Source organism: Octodon degus, unplaced genomic scaffold (assembly GCF_000260255.1).
Source record: "Octodon degus isolate 3935 unplaced genomic scaffold, OctDeg1.0 scaffold00036, whole genome shotgun sequence".
Classification (NCBI taxonomy): domain Eukaryota; kingdom Metazoa; phylum Chordata; class Mammalia; order Rodentia; family Octodontidae; genus Octodon; species Octodon degus.
In genome coordinates this window covers 16,708,482-16,709,219 of record NW_004524612.1, presented here as the reverse complement: position 1 = coordinate 16,709,219, position 738 = coordinate 16,708,482, and the positions used below count along the sequence as shown (strand labels likewise).

The 738-nt window shown below is 72.8% G+C and overlaps 1 protein-coding gene across 1 annotated transcript in view; it reads right to left on the bottom strand.

Moving 5' to 3' along the window:
- Nucleotides 1–423: 423 nt before the first annotated feature.
- Nucleotides 424–738, bottom strand: part of Blk (BLK proto-oncogene, Src family tyrosine kinase) — a 53,733-nt gene continuing 53,418 nt past the window's right edge. The window contains exon 12 of the mRNA XM_004630759.2: nt 424–735. Within this exon, the coding sequence (XP_004630816.1) occupies nt 530–735 (206 nt within the window). The 3' untranslated portion in view covers nt 424–529. The remainder of the gene's footprint in view (nt 736–738) is intronic.

The window sequence follows — 738 nt, the reverse complement described above, 5'->3', positions numbered from 1 at the left end:
AGTTTCGGCGCCTGGGGTGGGGCTCCTCCCAGCGGCCAATGCCCCCAGGCGCCCGCTCCTGCCGGCTCCGGCCTTCCTCGCTCTGGGGCCCGGCATCGGTGGGGCGAGGGCGCCACCTGCGGGCTGAGGGGGGCAGTGGGCCGCTGGGCCGTCTCGGGGCGGGGTCCGCTCGCTCCAGGTCTCCCGCCCGCCCCTCCCGCGGGTCCTGCGCGACACGACAGCCGGCTATGGCCCCGCAGGGACACAGAGGGCGCGCTGGCTGGACTGGATCGGGGAGGAGGCTAGGGCGCGGCAGCGCAGCCGGGTTGGGGACCCCGCGCCGGGCCGGGCCTGGCCGGGCATTGCACGTCGAAGGTGAGTGCTGGGCTAAGTCCTCACTCGGTGGCCCCCACGTGACAGAGAAGCCGAGCGCGGGAAGCGGACCGGGATCCGCCAGCCGGATGCACAGGCGCCTGTCTGGACACAGCGGCGCCCTGCAGCTGCCTCTGCCCCACGGTCCTCACCGTGTCCCACTGAGGCGCTGGCCTCACTAGGGCTGCAACTCATACTGGGCCTCCGTGGCCGTGTAGAAGTCTTCCAGCACCGACTGCAGGAACTCGAAGGTGGGCCGCTCCTCGGGGCGCCCACGCCAGCACTCGGAGATCACCTCGCGGTACAGGGCCGGCGGGCACGTGTCGGGGCGTGGCATTCGGTAGCCGCGCTCCAGGTTGCGGATGACTTCAGGGTTGCTCATGCCTG